The sequence below is a fragment of the Ranitomeya variabilis genome, chromosome 2, assembly GCF_051348905.1.
Source record: "Ranitomeya variabilis isolate aRanVar5 chromosome 2, aRanVar5.hap1, whole genome shotgun sequence".
NCBI lineage: Eukaryota > Metazoa > Chordata > Amphibia > Anura > Dendrobatidae > Ranitomeya > Ranitomeya variabilis.
Genome location: NC_135233.1, coordinates 535275786 through 535295379, shown reverse-complemented (window position 1 = coordinate 535295379; position 19594 = coordinate 535275786). Strand labels below are relative to the sequence as shown.

The window sequence follows — 19594 nt, the reverse complement described above, 5'->3', positions numbered from 1 at the left end:
CTACCTTAAAAATAAACACTACATCAATCAGTGGGAGAAAAATATTGGCCTCAGTCAGGGCTTGTGTGCCACTCCTGTGTGTGCCATCTCTCACTCAGTGGGCCATAGAAAGCCTTTTTTTTTTAATTTTATTATTTGGTTTCTAAAGTCTCCCTGAGAAAAAAAAAAATAAAAAAAAAACAGTGGGAGATTAATATTGCCCTTTCAGCTTGTGTGCCAGTCTTGACTCCTGGGTGTGCCACCTCTCTCTCTCTTAAATTGTGGGCCATAGAAAGCCTATTTATTTTTTTCCTTGATTTGGGTTCGAAAATCTACCTTAAAAAAAAAAAAACTCCATCAATCAGTGGGAGAAAAATATTGGCCTCAGTCAGGGCTTGTGTGCCACTCCTGTGTGTGCCATCTCTCACTCAGTGGGCCATAGAAAGCCTATTTATTTTTTTGCTTGATTTGGGTTCTAAAATCTACCTTAAAAATAAACACTACATCAATCAGTGGGAGAAAAATATTGGCCTCAGTCAGGGCTTGTGTGCCACTCCTGTGTGTGCCATCTCTCACTCAGTGGGCCATAGAAAGCCTTTTTTTTATTTTATTTTATTATTTGGTTTCTAAATTGTCCCTGAAAAAAACATTTTATCTTATTTGGTTTCTAAAGTCTCCCTGAGAAAAAAAAAAAATAGGTGGGAGATTAATATTGACATTTGTGCTTGAGTGACAGTCCTGCGTGTGTGGCATCTCTGTGATTTGGTGCCACAGAAAACAGAGTGTGTAACATTGTGCCTGATTTTCCTTGTGGTCTCACCAACCTGTTAAGGGATATTGAAATCATACTGAAGTTATAGCTCACCGTGTAAGTTGTTTGACAGCAACAAATAAAGTTAATTTGGTTAAGTTTTTCAAACAATGAGGAAGTCTAGTGCAAGAGGTCGTGGCCGTGGGCGTTCATTGTCAGCTGGTAATGATGGTAGTGGTAGTGGAGCATCAGGTGGTCGTGGGGATAAAAATATTCCACCTAAGTCTGGAGCTGTGGAGGCTGTTTCGTCGTCTGGCTACACAAGGCCTCGAAAGCTTTCTTTTCTGGGATTAGGAAAACCGATTTTAAAGCCGGAGCAGCAACAGCAAGTTTTGGCTTACATTGCAGACTCAGCCTCTAGCTCTTTTGCCTCCTCTTCTGAAACTGGTAAATGTAAAAGCAGCGCGTCGCTTGTGGATGTTCACGGTCAGGGACAAGTCGCTTCCTTGTCCTCCTCAGCAAAAACAACAACAAGAGAGAAGGATGCAGCAGGCGACACAACGGGTTACTCCATGGAGCTCTTTACACATACCGTCCCTGGCTTAGAAAGTGAAACACTTAACAGGCCATGCCCATTACAAGTAGATTCTGACATGGAGTGCACTGATGCACAGCCACAGCCAGAGTACTATGCTGCTCCTTTGACTGAGACCACAACATTGCCCTCTCAGGGTACTGATCCGCAATCAGACCCTGATGAAACTATGTTGCCCCGCCACGAACGCTATACCACCGACCGACACAGTGACACAGACGAAGTTGCACACGAGCTCGAAGAGGAGGTAATAGATGACCCAGTTGTTGACCCCGATTGGCAGCCATTGGGGGAACAGGGTGCAGGCGGCAATAGTTCAGAAGCGGAGGTGGAGGAGGGGCCGCAGCAGGCATCAACATCGCAACAGGTTCCATCTGCCGGGCCCGTATCTGGCCCAAAACGCGTGTCAAAGCCAAAACCTGTTGGAGGACAGCGTGGCCATCCGGTTAAAGCTCAGTCTGCAATCCCTGAAAAGGGATCCGATGCTAGGAAGAGTGCAGTCTGGCATTTTTTTAAACAACATCCAATTGATCAGCGCAAAGTCATCTGTCAAAAATGTTCAACTAGCTTAAGCAGAGGTCAGAATCTGAAAAGTCTCAATACTAGTTGCATGCATAAACACTTAACCACCATGCATTTTCAAGCCTGGACTAACTACCAAACGTCCCTTAAGGTTGTAGCACCCTCGGCCAATGAAGCTAGTCAGCAACGCAACATCCCTTCCGTCACTGTAAGGCCACCATTTTCCGCACCACCGGCAGTATCTGTGCAGGTTTCTTTGACAGCCAAAAGCAGTCAGGGTCAGGGAATCACCAGTTTTGTAGGAGGAAATATTGCATCTAGTGCACCGGCGGAAACAATACCGTCTCCAACCGTCTCTCAGTCTGCCAGGTCCACCGGCACACCCGCAAGTTCCACGATCTCCATCTCTCCAGTTCAGCTCACACTACATGAGACACTGGTTAGGAAAAGGAAGTACTTATCCTCGCATCCGCGTACACAGGGTTTTAACGCCCACATAGCTAGACTAATCTCGTTAGAGATGATGCCCTACCGGTTAGTTGAAAGCGAAGCTTTCAAAGCCCTGATGGAGTACGCTGAACCACGATACGAGCTACCCAGTCGACACTTTTTTTCAAGAAAAGCCATCCCAGCCCTGCACCAGCACGTTAAACAGCGCATCGTCCATGCACTCAGGCAATCTGTGAGTACAAAGGTGCACCTGACTACAGATGCATGGACCAGTAGGCATGGCCAGGGACGTTATGTGTCCATCACGGCACACTGGGTGAATGTGGTGGATGCAGGGTCCACAGGGGACATCAATTTCAGGACAGTTGTGCCTAGCCCACGGTCTAGGAAACAGTTGGCTGTAGGCGTTCGCACCCCCTCCTCCTCCTCCTCCTCGTCCTCCTGCAGAAGCTACAGCTCTTCCACAGACCGCAGTCGGCCAACCACTCCATCGGCAGATGACACTGTTGCACACCAGTTGTCCCATTATGGGCCAGCTACTGGCAAGCGTCAGCAGGCTGTATTGGCTATGAAGTGTTTGGGCGACAACAGACACACCGCGGAAGTTCTGTCCGAGTTCTTGCAACAAGAAACGCAGTCGTGGCTGGGCACAGTAGATCTTGAGGCAGGCAAGGTAGTGAGTGATAACGGAAGGAATTTCATGAATGCCATCTCCCTTTCCCAACTGAAACACATTCCTTGCCTGGCTCACACCTTAAACCTGGTGGTGCAGTGCTTATTGAAAACTTATCCTGGGTTCTCCGACCTGCTCCTCAAAGTGCGTGGACTTTGCTCACATATCCGACGTTCGCCTGTACACGCCAGCCGTATGCAGACCTATCAGCGGTCTTTGAACCTTCCCCAGCATCACCTAATCATAGACGTTGCAACAAGGTGGAACTCAACACTGCACATGCTTCAGAGACTGTGCCAACAGAGGCGGGCTGTTATGTTTTTGTGGGAGGATACACATACACGGGCAGACAGTAGGATGGCAGACATGGAGTTGTCAGGTGTGCAGTGGTCCAAGATACAAGACATGTGTCAAGTCCTTCAGTGTTTTGAGGAATGCACACAGCTGGTTAGTGCAGACAACGCCGTAATAAGCATGAGCATCCCCCTAATGCGTCTGCTGATGCAAAGTTTGACGCACATAAAGGAGCAGGTGTCTGCACCAGAGGAAGAGGAAAGCCTTGATGACAGTCAGCCATTGTCTGGTCAGGGCAGTGTACAGGACGAGGTAGCGGGCGAAGAGGAGGTGGAGGACGAGGAGGATGATGGGGATGAGTATATTTTTAATGCGGAAGCTTTCCCGGGGGCACTGGAAATTGGTTGCGTGGCAAGGCTGGGTTCTGGTTTTTTGAGGGACACAAGTGACGTAGATTTGCCTGAAACTGCCCCTCAACCAATCACAACCGGAGATTTGACAACTGGAACTTTGGCCCACATGGCGGATTATGCCTTACATATCCTAAAAAGGGACACACGCATTACGAAAATGATGAACGATGACGATTACTGGTTGGCCTGCCTCCTTGATCCACGCTATAAAGGCAAATTGCAAAATATTATGCCACATGAGAACTTGGAACTAATATTAGCAACCAAACAATCAACTCTTGTTGACCGTTTGCTTCAGGCATTCCCAGCACACAGCGCACGTGATCGTTCTCACACGAGCTCCAGGGGGCAGCAGACTAGGAGTGTTAGGGGTGCACACATCAGAAGTGGCGTTGGACAGAGGGGTTTTCTGACGAGGTTGTGGAGTGATTTTGCTATGACCGCAGACAGGACAGGTACTGCTGCATCAATTGAAAGTGACAGGAGACAACATTTGTCCAGTATAGTTACTAACTATTTTTCATCCCTTATCGATGTTCTCCCTCAACCGTCATTCCCATTTGATTACTGGGCATCAAAATTAGACACCTGGCCAGAATTGGCAGAATATGCATTGCAGGAGCTTGCTTGCCCGGCAGCAAGTGTCCTATCAGAAAGAGTATTCAGTGCTGCAGGTTCAATATTAACCGAAAAAAGGACTCGTCTGGCTACCCAAAATGTTGACGATCTAACATTCATTAAAATGAACCACAACTGGATTTCGAAATCTTTTGCCCCACCTTGCCCGGCCGACACCTAGCTTTCCTATGAAAAGCTCTTGCCTGTGGACTACTGTGAATTACTTTTCTAATGTATAATTTGCTGCAGCTGATTGTCCAGCATACGACATGTTTATGCAGCACCCCAGAGTCCTGGTTGTTGCAGTACTGTGGCTCCGCCACTATGGGGAGCTGTGGTACGTCTGATTACACTAAGGAGTTTCTCTGATCAGGTACACTCACACCACACTTCACACTCCGGCCACCAGGGGGGGTGGTCCTATCTAGTAGGCCACTCCTCACAACTCTGGTAAAACTGGGGGTTGGACAGGAAGACAGGGAGAAGTAGCTGGGAAGAGCTAGTGAGAGGACCTGTCAGGGATGGGATCCTGGCAGACTCCTCAGAGCAGAACTAACCAGTAAACAACGGGAATACAGAAAAGGAGAAATACCAGAAGGGGTCCTGCTGTTAGACCGAGGCAACATCCTTCTGAGGCGCAAATAGTCGGTGGCCGGAACGCCGAGCAAGTAAGAGACTTTAAGTACATTGCAAACCACGGCCGGACAGCTAATTACAGGTTGGCTGTCTCACTTAACACCTAAGCAGACAACGGAGGCAGCTGTGGGAGAGGGGCGACTCTAGGGTCCCGGAAGAACTCCAGGCCTACCCCGTCATACGGGTGCGTCCTACCATATCATCTGGAGGACGGAGAAAGAACAGTAGAGACAGAAAGAAACAGTTGTGAGGACTATCCCGGGAGCTCAGCGGGGAAGAACTACAACACACAGCGCTAGAAGGTAGATACTGATTCCCACCTGTAAGGAGGAACTCCTGATGTGTCGTTGGACCGGCCGGTCTCTGAAAACCCAGTTAACAGCGCTCTGGACTGAGGTCTCCAACATCTTCAGTAAAGAGGTAAAGAGACGGCAACCTGGTGTCCTCATTATTTACCGCGACCTGCACCGTTACAACACCACTTATTGCACCGGACGTCCCCCACTGACAGACAGGGCCACGGACCGGGTCTAGCCACCGTGACAACCCCAGGACTGAGATCTCAGAGGCCCGGCTCCGGGTACCCCTCGGCCCTGCGGCGGTGTGGGGGCGCTCCATTTACACCTCCCTAAATGGCCAAACTCCCCACACGGGGCCGTGGTATCGCGACTTGGCGCAAGCACCCGTGAGACTGCTGTTTGTCTGAAGAGGTGGGTGTGGCCGCTTTTGGTCGACGGCACTGCCACTGGGTCCCTCATAGTACAATGTAGTGTCTCTGGCGGTGGTGGTGCGCACCCAACGTCAGACACACCGTTGTAACATGAGGGGCCCTGGGGCGGTCCCGCCGGCCTCAAGAGAGTTCCCCCCTCCCCCAGCTCAAACTGTGCTCTACCACGTGCAAAATTATGTCGCACAGCTCCACCAATCTTTAGTCTATTCGCTGACATCATTCAATGTCTGGCACTGACAATACAAATTTGTAGACATCTATGATGCAACTTAAAGTAGTCTGTGTCTGTGTCCTATATTGGCACCATTAAATAGTTACTGCCAAATTACTATGTCAGAAACTCAGCAGATGAGCCCACCCCTGTACCTAAGTATGCCACCTTTTTTTTTTTTTGGTTGTTTTGCGAGACATTAACATCTATTTATATTTTGGGAGTACTGGGACAGACACTCCTTGCAATACTCCTCCACTGACCACCAAGCTGCCTGTGTATCCATGTAACCGATGTAAAACTGCCATGAGCCTATTGTTTGTTATTTTAGGCCTTTGATAGCCTGTCTGCGGTCCCTACTTTAAATACTCCTCCACTGACCACCAAGCTGCCTGCCCGTGTATCCATGTAACCGATGTAAAACTGCCATGAGCCTATTGTTTGTTATTTTAGGCCTTTGATAGCCTGTCTGCGGTCACTCCTTGCAATACTCCTCCACTGACCACCAAGCTGCCTGCCCGTGTATCCATGTAACCGATGTAAAACTGCCATGAGCCTATTGTTTGTTATTTTAGGCCTTTGATAGCCTGTCTGCGGTCCCTACTTTAAATACTCCTCCACTGACCACCAAGCTGCCTGCCCGTGTATCCATGTAACCGATGTAAAACTGCCATGAGCCTATTGTTTGTTATTTTAGGCCTTTGATAGCCTGTCTGCGGTCACTCCTTGCAATACTCCTCCACTGACCACCAAGCTGCCTGCCCGTGTATCCATGTAACCGATGTAAAACTGCCATGAGCCTATTGTTTGTTATTTTAGGCCTTTGATAGCCTGTCTGCGGTCCCTACTTTAAATACTCCTCCACTGACCACCAAGCTGCCTGCCCGTGTATCCATGTAACCGATGTAAAACTGCCATGAGCCTATTGTTTGTTATTTTAGGCCTTTGATAGCCTGTCTGCGGTCACTCCTTGCAATACTCCTCCACTGACCACCAAGCTGCCTGCCCGTGTATCCATGTAAGCGATGTAAAACTGCCATGAGCCTATTGTTTGTTATTTTAGGCCTTTGATAGCCTGTCTGCGGTTACTCCTTGCAATACTCCTCCACTGACCACCAAGCTGCCTGCCCGTGTATCCATGTAACCGATGTAAAACTGCCATGAGCCTATTGTTTGTTATTTTAGGCCTTTGATAGCCTGTCTGCGGTCCCTACTTTAAATACTCCTCCACTGACCACCAAGCTGCCTGCCCGTGTATCCATGTAACCGATGTAAAACTGCCATGAGCCTATTGTTTGTTATTTTAGGCCTTTGATAGCCTGTCTGCGGTCACTCCTTGCAATACTCCTCCACTGACCACCAAGCTGCCTGCCCGTGTATCCATGTAACCGATGTAAAACTGCCATGAGCCTATTGTTTGTTATTTTAGGCCTTTGATAGCCTGTCTGCGGTCCCTACTTTAAATACTCCTCCACTGACCACCAAGCTGCCTGCCCGTGTATCCATGTAACTGATGTAAAACTGCCATGAGCCTATTGTTTGTTATTTTAGGCCTTTGATAGCCTGTCTGCGGTCCCTACTTTAAATACTCCTCCACTGACCACCAAGCTGCCTGTGTATCCATGTAACCGATGTAAAACTGCAGTATTTTGCTTATAAAAAAGAAAATACTGGAGAGATATCAAATGCAGACATTTTAACATTAAAAACAAAAACACATACAACAAAAAACTGGTACAGTACAAAAATTGGCCACCAGCTACAAAAACTTTCTCCTGCAAGTAGTTAACTGAAAGGTTTTTTTCCATTGAAGACACAGATATGGCATCCACCGAGTGTTGTCCTGTCGCGTCTTCTTTATATTATTGCCTAGAAGCTGCAACTGAATAAAGCTGAGCTTCTATTTTCTGCCTCTTATTAACTGCTTTTTTTGAAAAAAATTGGCCACCAGCTACAAAAACTTTCTCCTGCAAGTAGTTAACTGAAAGGTTTTTTTCCATTGAAAACACAGATATGGCATCCACCGAGTGTTGTCCTGTCGCGTCTTCTTTATATTATTGCCAAGAAGCTGCAACTGAATAAAGCTGAGCTTCTACCTTCGGCCTCTTATTAACTGCTTTTTTTAAAAAAAATTGGCCACCAGCTACAAAAACTTTCTCCTGCAAGTAGTTAACTGAAAGGTTTTTTTCCATTGAAAACACAGATATGGCATCCACCGAGTGTTGTCCTGTCGCGTCTTCTTTATATTATTGCCAAGAAGCTGCAACTGAATAAAGCTGAGCTTCTACCTTCCGCCTCTTATTAACTGCTGTTTTTTTTAAAAATTGGCTGTTCCGGCCTACTAAAGGTGTCTGCCCCTGCCTGGTGTTGTCCTCAACTGAATAAAGCTGAGCTTCAACCTTCTGTTCCAAAATAACGATTTTTAAAAATGAAATTGGCTGTTCCGGCCTACTAAAGGTGTCTGCCCCTGCCTGGTGTTGTCCTCAACTGAATAAAGCTGAGCTTCTACCTTCTGTTCCAAAATAACGATTTTTAAAAATGAAATTGGCTGTTCCGGCCTACTAAAGGTGTCTGCCCCTGCCTGGTGTTGTCCTCAACTGAATAAAGCTGAGCTTCTACCTTCTGCCTCTTATTAACTGCTGTTTTTTTTAAAAAATTGGCTGTTCCGGCCTACTAAAGGTTTCTGCCCCTGCCTGGTGTTGTCCTCAACTGAATAAAGCTGAGCTTCAACCTTCTGTTCCAAATGACGATTTTTAAAAATGAAATTGGCTGTTCCGGCCTACTAAAGGTGTCTGCCCCTGCCTGGTGTTGTCCTCAACTGAATAAAGCTGAGCTTCAACCTTCTGTTCCAAAATAACGATTTTTAAAAATGAAATTGGCTGTTCCGGCCTAGTAAAGGTGTCTGCCCCTGCCTGGTGTTGTCCTCAACTGAATAAAGCTGAGCTTCAACCTTCTGTTCCAAATGACGATATTTAAAAATGAAATTGGCTGTTCCGGCCTAGTAAAGGTGTCTGCCCCTGCCTGGTGTTGTCCTCAACTGAATAAAGCTGAGCTTCTTCCTTCTGCCTCTTATTAACTGCTGTTTTTTAAAAAAAATTGGCTGTTCCGGCCTACTAAAGGTGTCTGCCCCTGCCTGGTGTTGTCCTCAACTGAACAAAGCTGAGCTTCCACATTCTGGCTTTCGGCCTATACTATCAGATATTAAACTGCATTTGGCCTACTAGTGTGGTTAGGCCCTTGAAACAGTGTCTGCTGCTCTTGGGTTTGCTACTCCACTGAACAAAGCAATGTCGCCTGTTTAGTCCTGTTACCAATTTTGAACTGCATTTAGCCTACTCTATTCTTTGGCCCTATATCTGTTTCCTCCTCATCCTGCCCATTGCCCAGCCACTGCTAGATGAGTCTGCTGGTACATTGACCTAGACCACTACATTCCCCTTGTACTCTACACAGCCAGAATCTGACCCTGCTGAAAGTAAGGTTCCCCTTCCCGCATGTTATGCCACCTTACACAGGGAAAAGAGGAAGGTGCAGATGAAAGTGCAGGTTCCTTCATCAGGTGGGGGGGCATACTCGTTGGCGACGTCACTGGCACAGGGCCCCTCAGAGTACGCAAAAGTGTCGCTGCTGGTGGGAAGCGCCCCCGCCATGCAAACACACCGCTGTACTTTGAGGGGCCCTGTGCCAGTGCCAATGCGAACGAGTGGGCCCCCCCTGCTTGCTCAGGATCACAGCACTTGCAACGTTGAAATACTTACCTCTCCCTGCAACACCGCCGTGACGTAGTCCGCATTTCCTGGGCCCACGAAAAACTTGAGCCAGCCCTACTCCCCCCACAACTTTTGCCAAATGACCCCCAATTTCCTATGCCCAACTATTATTATAAAGTTAATTAAGATTGACAAGCTTCAGAAACAAGAATGGATGTTTTTGGCATTAAAATGGGCACTGTAGGTGTTTTCCTGGCCTCCACTCACTGCCGACTATGCTTCCCCATTGACTTGCATTGGGTTTCGCGTTTCGGTCGATCCCCGACTTTTAGCGATAATCGGCCGACTGCACTCGACTCGACTCTGGACAAAGTCGGGTTTCACAAAACCCGACTCGATCTTAAAAAAATGAAAGTCGCTCAACTCTAGTGGACACCTTCCGACTGTGCAGGCTTCAATCCTTGATCAACGGCTGATGCCACACCAGTGTCGCTGGTGAATTTCCCGAGTGCAGTCAGACCACCTGATGCCTGAACCTGAAGGCGGACTCTAGCCGCCAGCTCAGTCGCTGCAATGAGACGTACGGTGGCAATATTGGTAAGATCAGTCACGTCTGGTTCCATCATGGTTGAAGTAACAGATGACACCCTCCCAAGTTCACAGCGGCGAACGTTCCGGGCATACCACCCGTATGCATTCCGATGACGGGTGTAAGTCACCTGATCCCCCTTTTGCAATGGATCACCATCTCGGCTGCAGCAGGGAGTCTTCACGTTGCAACTAGTAACGAAGACGTCAGTTGGTAGCCCCGGTTCCTGTATGGAGCCCCATCCCCTCTTCGGGTGGAAGGTCAATACAGTTCCCCGCTTTACCACGTCTTTATTACCGCATGCACGAGGTGATTGTTGTACTCTCGGTGGGTCAGTCAGCTCTGCCTCTTTTTGCCTTTTCCAATGTAGGATCAAGCATTGTTTGTATTGTTCCCAGGTAAGCACAGCAAGGGTGAACCCTTCCTCCCGAGCTCCATCCGGCCCAATCCGGGGGGTGTCCCACTGGAGAATCACCCCGTCTGGGCCCACGTCTATGGGTTCTCCCATTCTGGTCGGCAGCGGTGGTACCAGCTTCCCCATTGCGTCGGGGGGTAACACCACTAGTTCTGCCGAGAGGAGACGGCTTTTACTGGGGTGAGGGCCGGTCGCGGGAGCGGGATCGAGCGGGGGAGCAGGGGCGTCTTCCATACCTGCGCCTGATGTGATTCCACCGATGTCGATCCGGTCTGTTGACGAGGACGCTGGAATCGGCTGCAGCCCGGACCGCGGCTCCTCCCCTGCGGCCTCCGGATGCAACTCCGCTCCCCATGGCTCCTCCTCGGCTGGCTCCGATGTCGGGATAGGTGGGTTCAGCTCCCCTGTCGTCGGCTCTAAGGAGTTCAGATTCTCCCGCTGCGGTGGTTGAAGGCAAGCCGGGATTGCTCCTTCCTCTTTCAGGCACTTGCTGTTCATCATCGCTGTCTGATAGTCGGTGGCAATGCATGCACCTGGCTCCGCCATTTCTCCGGGGTTGAGCTTCTCCGTCGCCCGATTCCCGCCGTTGCAAATCAAGGGGTGGTCCTCTGCTTTGAGGCAGGTCTTCGCTTTGCAGCAAGAGGCGCAGGGGGCGGTCGCCGCTTCTGGCGCCATTTTGGTAGTCTCCTTCCATGGCACGCCCTCCTTCTTCTTTGGCGTAGCAATGGCGGCGGTTTTTGGCGGGAACTTCTGGCGGCAAGCAGTAGTACACCGTCTCTCAATAAAGCACAGTTAAAGCACAATAAATCACAGTTCCAAGGCACACATGACCTGATTCTTCAGGCTTAAGTAGATCCTGTTCGTGACGCCAAGTTGTAGCGCTCCCACTGCCGCAGGGCCGAGGGGTACCCGGTACCGGGCCTGTGAGTCTCTGCTCTGGGGTTGTCACGGTGGCTAGGCCCGGTCCGTGACCCTGCTGAGGGGCGTACAGTAAATGGTATGAATGTGGATAGTGGTGGTGATGCTGTAGTGGTGCGGTGCAGTAAATAACGAGGACACCAAGTTGCAGTCTCTTTACCTCTTTACTGAAGATCTCTGGGTCCTCAGTCCGGAATCCGGATAACCAGGCTGCGCAAGTCCGGCCGGTCCAATGGCATCTCCAGAGTTCTCTTAACAGGTGGAAATCTGCGCCTTCCTGCTAGCGCTATGTGTTGTGGTCCTTCCCTGCTGTGCTTACGGAAAGTCCCCACTAGGGTTGAGCGACTTTCATTTTTTTAAGATCGAGTCTGGTTTTGTGAAACCCGATTTAGTCCAGAGTCGAGTCGAGTGAAGTCGGCCGATTATCGCTAAAAGTCGGGGATCGACCGAAACACGAAACCCAATGCAAGTCAATGGGGAAGCATAGCCGGCAGTGAGTGGAGGCCAGGAAAACACCTACAGTGCACATTTTACTGCCAAAAACATCCATTCTTGTTTTCTGAAGCTTGTCAATCTTAATTAACTTTATAATAATAGTTGGGCACTGGAAATTGGGGGTCATTTGGCAAAAGTTGTGGGGGTAGGGCTGGTTCAAGGTTTTAGTGGGCCCAGGAAACATGGACTACGTCATGGCGGTGGAGCAGGGAGAGGTAAGTATTTAAACGTTGCAAGTGCTGTGATCCTGAGCAAGCAGGGGGGGCCCACTCGTTCGCATTGGCACTGGCACAGGGCCCCTCAAAGTACGGCGGTGTGTTTGCATGGCGGGGGCGCCTCCCACCAGCAGCGACACTTTTGCGTACTCTGAGTGGCCCTGTGCCAGTGACGTCGCCAACGAGTATGCCCCCCCACCTGATGAAGGAACCTGCACTTTCATCTGCACCTTCCTCTTTGTCCCTGTGTAAGGTGGTATAATATGCGGGAAGGGGAACCTTACTTTCAGCAGGGTCAGATTCTGGCTGTGTAGAGTACAAGGGGAATGTAGTGGTCTAGGTCAATGTACCAGCAGACTCATCTAGCAGTGGCTGGGCAATGGGCAGGATGATGAGGAAACAGATATAGGGCCAAAGAATAAAGTAGGCTAAATGCAGATCAAAATTGGTAACAGGACTAAACAGGCGGCATTGCTTTGTTCAGTGGAGTAGCAAACCCAAGAGCAGCAGACACTGTTTCAAGGGCCTAACCACACTAGTAGGCCAAATGCAGCTTAATATCTGATAGTATAGGCCGAAAGCCAGAATGTGGAAGCTCAGCTTTGTTCAGTTGAGGACAACACCAGGGAGGGGCAGACACCGTTAGTAGGCCCTAACCACCATTTTGTTTTTTAAAAAACACTTAATGAGAGCCAGAAGGTTGAAGCTCAGCTTTATTCAGTTGAGGGCAACACCAGGGAGGGGCAGACACCGTTAGTAGGCCCTAAACACCATTTTGTTTTTTAAAAAACACTTAATGAGAGCCAGAAGGTTGAAGCTCAGCTTTATTCAGTTGAGGGCAACACCAGGGAGGGGCAGAAGCCGTTAGTAGGCCCTAACCACCATTTTGTTTTTTAAAAAACACTTAATGAGAGCCAGAAGGTTGAAGCTCATCTTTATTCAGTTGAGGGCAACACCAGGCAGGGGCAGACACCGTTAGTAGGCCCTAACCACCAATGTGTTTAAAAACAGCAGTTAATCAGAGCCGGAAGGTAGAAGCTCAGCTTTATTCAGTTGAGGGCAACACCAGGGAGGGGCAGAAGCCGTTAGTAGGCCCTAACCACCATTTTGTTTTTTAAAAAACACTTAATGAGAGCCAGAAGGTTGAAGCTCAGCTTTATTCAGTTGAGGGCAACACCAGGCAGGGGCAGACACCGTTAGTAGGCCGGAACCACCAATGTGTTTAAAAACAGCAGTTAATCAGAGCCGGAAGGTAGAAGCTCAGCTTTATTCAGTTGAGGGCAACACCAGGCAGGGGCAGACACCGTTAGTAGGCCGGAACCACCAATGTGTTTAAAAACAGCAGTTAATCAGAGCCGGAAGGTAGAAGCTCAGCTTTATTCAGTTGAGGGCAACACCAGGCAGGGGCAGACACCGTTAGTAGGCCGGAACCACCAATGTGTTTAAAAACAGCAGTTAATCAGAGCCGGAAGGTAGAAGCTCAGCTTTATTCAGTTGAGGGCAACACCAGGCAGGGGCAGACACCGTTAGTAGGCCGGAACCACCATTTTGTTTTTTAAAAAACACTTAATGAGAGCCAGAAGGTTGAAGCTCAGCTTTATTCAGTTGAGGGCAACACCAGGCAGGGGCAGACACCGTTAGTAGGCCGGAACCACCAATGTGTTTAAAAACAGCAGTTAATCAGAGCCGGAAGGTAGAAGCTCAGCTTTAGTGAGTTGAGGGCAACACCAGGGAGGGGCAGAAGCCGTTAGTAGGCCCTAACCACCATTTTGTTTTTTAAAAAACACTTAATGAGAGCCAGAAGGTTGAAGCTCAGCTTTATTCAGTTGAGGGCAACACCAGGCAGGGGCAGACACCGTTAGTAGGCCGGAACCACCAATGTGTTTAAAAACAGCAGTTAATCAGAGCCGGAAGGTAGAAGCTCAGCTTTAGTGAGTTGAGGGCAACACCAGGGAGGGGCAGAAGCCGTTAGTAGGCCCTAACCACCATTTTTTTTTTTAAAAAACACTTAATGAGAGCCAGAAGGTTGAAGCTCAGCTTTATTCAGTTGAGGGCAACACCAGGCAGGGGCAGACACCGTTAGTAGGCCGGAACCACCAATGTGTTTAAAAACAGCAGTTAATCAGAGCCGGAAGGTAGAAGCTCAGCTTTATTCAGTTGAGGGCAACACCAGGCAGGGGCAGACACCGTTAGTAGGCCGGAACCACCAATGTGTTTAAAAACAGCAGTTAATCAGAGCCGGAAGGTAGAAGCTCAGCTTTATTCAGTTGAGGGCAACACCAGGCAGGGGCAGACACCGTTAGTAGGCCGGAACCACCATTTTGTTTTTTAAAAAACACTTAATGAGAGCCAGAAGGTTGAAGCTCAGCTTTATTCAGTTGAGGGCAACACCAGGCAGGGGCAGACACCGTTAGTAGGCCGGAACCACCAATGTGTTTAAAAACAGCAGTTAATCAGAGCCGGAAGGTACAAGCTCAGCTTTAGTGAGTTGAGGGCAACACCAGGGAGGGGCAGAAGCCGTTAGTAGGCCCTAACCACCATTTTGTTTTTTAAAAAACACTTAATGAGAGCCAGAAGGTTGAAGCTCAGCTTTATTCAGTTGAGGGCAACACCAGGCAGGGGCAGACACCGTTAGTAGGCCGGAACCACCAATGTGTTTAAAAACAGCAGTTAATCAGAGCCGGAAGGTAGAAGCTCAGCTTTATTCAGTTGAGGGCAACACCAGGCAGGGGCAGACACCGTTAGTAGGACGGAACCACCAATGTGTTTAAAAACAGCAGTTAATCAGAGCCGGAAGGTAGAAGCTCAGCTTTATTCAGTTGAGGGCAACACCAGGCAGGGGCAGACACCGTTAGTAGGCCGGAACCACCATTTTGTTTTTTAAAAAACACTTAATGAGAGCCAGAAGGTTGAAGCTCAGCTTTATTCAGTTGAGGGCAACTGTTGTGAAATTGGATTTTGGGCTCCCCCGGTGGCCACTGGTGGAATTGAACTTGTGTGCATCATCCTCTCTGTTCACCTGTTCCCATCAGGATGTGGGAGTCGCTATTTAACCTTGCTCCTCTGTCATTTCCATGCCGGTCAACATTGTAATCAGAAGCCTTTCTGTGCATGTTCCTGCTTCTAGACAACTCCCAGCTAAGTCGGACTTTTGTCCTTGTTTGTTTTTTGCATTCTGTTCCAGTTCACAGCTGCAGTTTTGTTTCTGTGTCTGGAAAGCTCTTGTGATCTGAAATTGCCACTCTGATGTTATGAGTTAATACTAGAGTCTTAAAGTAATTTCAGGATGGTGTTTTGATAGGGTTTTCAGCTGACCATGAAAGTGCCCTTTCTGTCTTCCTGCTATCTAGTAAGCGGACCTCGATTTTGCTAAACCTATTTTCATACTACGTTTGTCATTTTCATCTAAAATTACCGCCAATATATGTGGGGGCCTCTGTCTGCCTTTCGGGGAAATTTCTCTAGAGGTGAGCCAGGACTGTATTTTCCTCTGCCAGGATTAGTTAGTCCTCCGGCTGGCGCTGAGCGTCTAGGGATAAAACGTAGGCACGCTACCCGGCTACTGTTAGTTGTGCGGCAGGTTTAGTTCATGGTCAGTTTTAGTTTCCATCCTTCCAAGAGCTTGTTCTTATGTATGCTGGGCTATGTTCTCTTGCCATTGAGAACCATAACAGTTTGACCGGCCCGCAGAGGGTCTCTCTGATGCCATTAAGGATGTTATGGTGGGGTTCCCTGTGCCTGCGGGTCTGAATGAGTCCATGACAATGGCTATTCAGATCGATAGACGTCTGCGGGAGCACAAACCTGTGCACCATTTGGCGGTGTCTACTGAGAAGACGCCAGAGAATATGCAATGTGATAGAATTCTGTCCAGAAGCGAACGGCAGAATTTTAGACGAAAAAATGGGTTGTGCTTTTATTGTGGTGATTCAACTCATGTTATATCAGCATGCTCTAAGCGTACTAAGAAGCTTGATAAGTCAGTTTCAATTGGCACTTTTCAGTCTAAGTTTATTCTATCTGTGACCCTGATTTGTTCTTTATCATCTATTACCGCGGACGCCTATGTCGACTCTGGCGCCGCTTTGAGTCTTATGGATTGGTCCTTTGCCAAACGCTGTGGGTATGATTTAGAGCCTCTTGAAACTCCTATACCTCTGAAGGGGATTGACTCCACCCCATTGGCTAGTAATAAACCACAATACTGGACACAAGTAACTATGCGAATTAATCCGGATCATCAGGAGATTATTCGCTTTCTTGTGCTGTATAATCTACATGATGTGTTGGTGCTTGGATTGCCATGGCTGCAATCTCATAACCCAGTCCTCGACTGGAAAGCTATGTCTGTGTTAAGCTGGGGATGTAAGGGGATGCATGGGGACGTACCTTTGGTTTCCATTTCATCATCTATTCCCTCTGAGATTCCTGAATTCTTGTCTGACTATCGTGACGTTTTTGAAGAACCTAAGCTTGGTTCATTACCTCCGCAGCGGGAGTGCGATTGTGCCATAGATTTGATTCCGGGTAGTAAATACCCTAAGGGTCGTTTATTTAATCTGTCTGTGCCTGAACATGCTGCTATGCGAGAATATATAAAGGAGTCCTTGGAAAAGGGACATATTCGTCCTTCGTCATCTCCCTTAGGAGCCGGTTTTTTCTTTGTGTCTAAGAAAGATGGCTCTTTGAGGCCGTGTATTGATTATCGGCTTTTGAATAAAATCACGGTTAAATATCAATATCCGTTGCCACTGCTGACTGATTTGTTTGCTCGCATAAAGGGGGCCAAGTGGTTCTCTAAGATAGATCTCCGTGGGGCGTATAAATTGGTGCGAATTAAGCAGGGGGATGAGTGGAAAACCGCATTTAATACGCCCGAGGGCCACTTTGAGTATTTGGTGATGCCTTTTGGCCTTTCAAATGCCCCTTCAGTCTTTCAGTCCTTTATGCATGACATTTTCCGTGATTATTTGGATAAATTTATGATTGTGTATCTGGATGATATTCTGATTTTTTCGGATGACTGGGACTCTCATGTCCAGCAGGTCAGGAGGGTTTTTCAGGTTTTGCGGTCTAATTCCTTGCGTGTGATGGGTTCTAAGTGCGTTTTTTGGCGTGCAAAAGATTTCCTTCTTGGGATACATTTTTTCCCCCTCTTCCATCGAGATGGATCCTGTCAAGGTTCAGGCTATTTGTGATTGGACGCAACCCTCTTCTCTTAAGAGTCTTCAGAAATTTTTGGGCTTTGCTAACTTTTATCGTCGATTTATTGCTGGTTTTTCTGATGTTGTTAAACCATTGACTGATTTGACTAAGAAGGGTGCTGATGTTGCTGATTGGTCCCCTGCTGCTGTGGAGGCCTTTCGGGAGCTTAAGCGCCGCTTTTCTTCCGCCCCGGTGTTGCGTCAGCCTGATGTTGCTCTTCCTTTTCAGGTTGAGGTCGACGCTTCTGAAATCGGAGCTGGGGCGGTTTTGTCGCAGAGAGGTTCCGACTGCTCCGTGATGAAGCCTTGTGCTTTTTTTTCTCGTAAATTTTCGCACGCCGAGCGGAATTATGATATTGGGAATCGGGAGCTTTTGGCCATGAAGTGGGCTTTTGAGGAGTGGCGTCATTGGCTTGAGGGGGCTAGACATCAGGTGGTGGTATTGACCGACCACAAAAATTTAATTTATCTTGAGTCCGCCAGACGCCTGAATCCTAGACAGGCGCGCTGGTCGTTGTTTTTCTCTCGGTTTAATTTTGTGGTGTCATACCTACCGGGTTCTAAGAATGTTAAGGCGGATGCCCTTTCTAGGAGTTTTGAGCCTAACTCCCCTGGTAATTCTGAACCTACAGGTATCCTTAAGGATGGAGTGATATTGTCTGCCGTTTCTCCAGACCTGCGGCGGGCCTTGCAGGAGTTTCAGGCGGATAGACCTGATCGTTGCCCACCTGGTAGACTGTTTGTTCCTGATGATTGGACCAGTAAAGTCATTTCTGAGGTTCATTCTTCTGCGTTGGCAGGTCATCCTGGAATCTTTGGTACCAGGGATTTGGTGGCTAGGTCCTTCTGGTGGCCTTCCCTGTCACGAGATGTACGAGGCTTTGTGCAGTCTTGTGACGTTTGTGCTCGGGCCAAGCCTTGTTGTTCTCGGGCTAGTGGATTGTTGTTGCCCTTGCCTATCCCGAAGAGGCCTTGGACGCACATCTCGATGGATTTTATTTCGGATCTTCCTGTTTCTCAGAAGATGTCTGTCATCTGGGTGGTGTGTGACCGTTTCTCTAAGATGGTCCATTTGGTTCCCCTGCCTAAGTTGCCTTCTTCTTCCGAGTTGGTTCCTCTGTTTTTTCAAAATGTGGTTCGTTTGCATGGTATTCCGGAGAATATCGTTTCTGACAGAGGAACCCAATTCGTGTCTAGATTTTGGCGGGCATTCTGTGCTAGGATGGGCATAGATTTGTCTTTCTCGTCTGCTTTCCATCCTCAGACTAATGGCCAGACCGAGCGGACGAATCAGACCTTGGAGACAAATTTGAGGTGTTTTGTGTCTGCAGATCAGGATGATTGGGTTGCTTTTTTGCCTTTAGCGGAGTTTGCCCTCAATAATCGGGCCAGCTCTGCCACCTTGGTGTCTCCTTTTTTCTGTAATTCGGGGTTTCATCCTCGATTTTCCTCCGGTCAGGTGGAATCTTCGGATTGTCCTGGAGTGGATGCTGTGGTGGAGAGGTTGCATCAGATTTGGGGGCAGGTAGTGGACAATTTGAAGTTGTCCCAGGAGAAGACTCAGCTTTTTGCCAACCGCCGGCGTCGGGTTGGTCCTCGGCTTTGTGTCGGGGACTTGGTGTGGTTGTCTTCTCGTTTTGTCCCTATGAGGGTTTCTTCTCCTAAGTTTAAGCCTCGGTTCATCGGCCCGTACAAGATATTGGAGATTCTTAACCCTGTGTCCTTCCGTTTGGACCTCCCTGCATCTTTTTCTATTCATAATGTTTTTCATCGGTCATTATTGCGCAGGTATGAGGTACCGGTTGTGCCTTCCGTTGAGCCTCCTGCTCCGGTGTTGGTGGAGGGCGAGTTGGAGTACGTTGTGGAAAAAATCTTGGACTCCCGTGTTTCCAGACGGAAACTCCAGTATCTGGTCAAATGGAAGGGATACGGTCAGGAGGATAATTCTTGGGTGACTGCCTCTGATGTTCATGCCTCAGATCTGGCCGTGCCTTTCATAGGGCTCATCCTGATCGCCCTGGTGGTTCTGGTGAGGGTTCGGTGCCCCCTCCTTGAGGGGGGGGTACTGTTGTGAAATTGGATTTTGGGCTCCCCCGGTGGCCACTGGTGGAATTGAACTTGTGTGCATCATCCTCTCTGTTCACCTGTTCCCATCAGGATGTGGGAGTCGCTATTT

The 19594-nt window shown here is 48.5% G+C and overlaps 1 protein-coding gene across 1 annotated transcript in view; it reads left to right on the top strand.

Annotated features, from left to right (window-relative positions):
* The first annotated feature begins 600 nt into the window (after positions 1 to 600).
* Positions 601 to 19594, top strand: part of LOC143809694 (uncharacterized) — a 222956-nt gene continuing 203962 nt past the window's right edge. The window contains exon 1 of the mRNA XM_077292739.1: positions 601 to 2329. Within this exon, the coding sequence (XP_077148854.1) occupies positions 901 to 2329 (1429 nt within the window). The 5' untranslated portion in view covers positions 601 to 900. The remainder of the gene's footprint in view (positions 2330 to 19594) is intronic.